General features: G+C 69.2%; 1 protein-coding gene across 1 annotated transcript; it reads left to right on the forward strand.

The window, feature by feature from the left end:
• The first annotated feature begins 387 nt into the window (after positions 1-387).
• Positions 388-2,781, forward strand: LRRC4B (leucine rich repeat containing 4B). The gene has a single exon (XM_027707327.1). It carries the CDS (start codon positions 431-433, stop codon positions 2,435-2,437), a length of 2,007 nt encoding a protein of 668 aa, XP_027563128.1. The 5' UTR covers positions 388-430; the 3' UTR covers positions 2,438-2,781.
• The last annotated feature ends 6 nt before the right edge of the window (positions 2,782-2,787 follow it).

The following is a 2,787-nucleotide window of genomic DNA, read 5'->3' on the forward strand; positions in this document are numbered from 1 at the left end:
AGGACCCCCTTAGACCTCCCTAGACCCCTCCTTACCCCCCTGGCGACCCCCCAGTCTCCCCCTGAGGACCCTTCTAGACCCCCTTATCTCCCCCTGGCCACCCTCCTCGATCCCTCCTGACCCCCCAATCTCCCCTGGAGGACCCCCCCAGATCCCTGAGGACCCCCTAGGTCCCCTTATCTCCCTCTGTGGACCCCTACAGAACCCCCTTGACCCCTCGTGACCCACTAATTCCCCCTGGGGACTCCTCATACCTCCCCCAAACCCCTCCTGACCCCCCTTGGGCACCCCTTAGCCCCCCTTATCTCCCTCTGGGCCCCCCCCAGACCCCTCCTGACTCCCCGGTCTCCCCCCGAGGACCCCTCTAACCCCCTTCTCCCCTCTCTCCCAGCACCACCCGGGGCCCTGAAGCTGGAGATGCCCCTTGGCCATGGCGGCCCCGGCGCCCCTTAAGATGCCAGCGGCGTCCCCAGCGCCGCCAGCGCCCGTCCTGCTGCTGCTGCTGCTGCTCCTGGCGGCGCCGGCGGTGCCGGGGGCCGCGCCCACGCCCTGCCCGGCCGCCTGCACCTGCAGCAACCAGGCGAGCCGGGTGATCTGCACCCGGCGCGAGCTGCTGGAGGTGCCCTCGAGCATCTCGGTGAACACCCGCTACCTGAACCTGCAGGAGAACCACATCCAGGTGATCCGCACCGACACCTTCAAGCACCTGCGGCACCTGGAGATCCTGCAGCTCAGCCGCAACCTGGTCCGGAAGGTGGAGGTGGGCGCCTTCAACGGGCTGCCCAACCTCAACACCCTGGAGCTGTTCGACAACCGGCTCACCACGGTGCCCACCCAGGCGTTCGAGTACCTCTCCAAGCTGAGGGAGCTGTGGCTGAGGAACAACCCCATCGAGAGCATCCCGTCCTACGCCTTCAACCGGGTGCCGTCGCTGCGGCGCCTCGACCTGGGCGAGCTCAAGCGCCTCGAGTACATCTCGGAGGCCGCCTTCGAGGGGCTGGTGAACCTGCGCTACCTCAACCTGGGCATGTGCAACCTCAAGGAGATCCCCAACCTCACTGCCCTGGTGAGGCTGGAGGAGCTCGAGCTGTCGGGGAACCGGCTGGGCCGGGTGCGCCCGGGGTCGTTCCAAGGCCTGGGGAGCCTGAGGAAGCTGTGGCTGATGCACGCGCGGGTGGCGGCGGTGGAGAGGAACGCCTTCGACGACCTCAAAGCCCTGGAGGAGCTCAACTTGGCCCACAACGACCTGGCCTCGCTGCCCCACGACCTGTTCGCCCCCTTGCACCGCCTGGAGCGCGTCCACCTCCACCACAACCCGTGGCGCTGCGACTGCGACGTGCTCTGGCTCAGCTGGTGGCTGCGGGAGACGGTGCCCAGCAACACCAGCTGCTGCGCCCGGTGCCACGCGCCGCCGGCGCTGCGGGGCCGCTACCTGGGCGAGCTGGAGCCGGGCCACTTCACCTGCTACGCGCCCGTCATCGTGGAGCCGCCGGCCGACCTCAACGTCACCGAGGGCATGGCGGCCGAGCTCAAGTGCCGCACGGGCACGGCCATGACCTCGGTCAACTGGCTGACGCCCAACGGGACGCTGATGACGCACGGCTCGTACCGGGTGAGGATCTCGGTGCTGCACGACGGCACGCTCAACTTCACCAACGTGACGGTGCAGGACACGGGCCAGTACACCTGCATGGTCACCAACGCCGCCGGCAACACCACGGCCTCGGCCACGCTCAACGTCTCGGCCGCCGACGCCGCCGCGGCCGCCGCCGCCGCCGCAGCCGCGGCCACGGGCTACACCTACTTCACCACGGTCACCGTAGAGACCACCGAGGGCGGCAGCGAAGAACAAGCCCCCCAGACCCCGCCGGCACCCACGGCGCCCGGGTGGGACCCCTCTGGCGGCTCCACGGCAGCGCCGGCCACGCGCGCCACGGGGAAGCCCTTCACGGTGCCCATCACCGCCGCGGCGGCGGCGGGCGCCGGGGCGGCGGGAGGGGGTCTCCAAGACCTGGACGACGTGCTGAAGACCACCAAGATCATCATCGGGTGCTTCGTGGCCATCACCTTCATGGCGGCCGTGATGCTGGTGGCCTTCTACAAGCTGCGCAAGCAGCACCAGCGCCACAAGCACCGCGGGGGCCCCGCGCGCGCCGTGGAGATCGTCAACGTCGAGGACGAGCTCTCGGGGGGGCCCGGCGGGGGCGGGGGGGGTGTTGGGGGCACGTCAGGGGGGGTGGGGACGTCGGGGGACAACAGGCTGGCGCTGCCGGCGCTGGAGAGGGAGCACCTGGACAGGTACGCGGCGCTGGCCGCCCACTACGGGGGCCCGGCGGCGGCGCTGGGGTGCGGGAAGACCCCTCTGCTCAACTCGGTGCATGAGCCGCTGCTGTTCAAGAGCCCCTCCAAGGAGAACGTGCAGGAGACCCAGATTTGACCCCCCCCAAAAGAAAGTGAGGGGTGGGGACCCTCTTCTCCTGCGCAGAGACTCAATTCCAGCCCCCCGGAAAGGGGGAACGGGGACCCCCCTGAACCTGGACTTGACCCCCCCAGAAAGGGGGAATGGGGACCCCCCTAAACTTGGACTTCACCCCCATGAAATGGGGGGAACAGAGAACCCCCTCCTGTCCAGAGACTCGGATCTGACCCCCCCTCCAGAAAGGGGGAACAGGGAGACCCCCTCCCAAAACCTGGACGTGACCCCTCCCAGAAAGGGGGAACAGGGATGCCCCTAAACCTGGACTTGACCACCCCCTCCCCGAAATGAGGGGGTGTGGGGACCCCCCC

This window comes from Neopelma chrysocephalum, unplaced genomic scaffold (assembly GCF_003984885.1).
Source record: "Neopelma chrysocephalum unplaced genomic scaffold, ASM398488v2 Primary Assembly neopelma1_92065, whole genome shotgun sequence".
NCBI classification, from domain to species: Eukaryota; Metazoa; Chordata; class Aves; order Passeriformes; family Pipridae; genus Neopelma; species Neopelma chrysocephalum.

Coding starts and splice junctions, on each gene's coding strand:
- LRRC4B (XM_027707327.1), top strand. CDS start 431: ATGGCGGCCCCGGCGCCCCTTAAGATGCCAGCGGCGTCCCCAGCGCCG.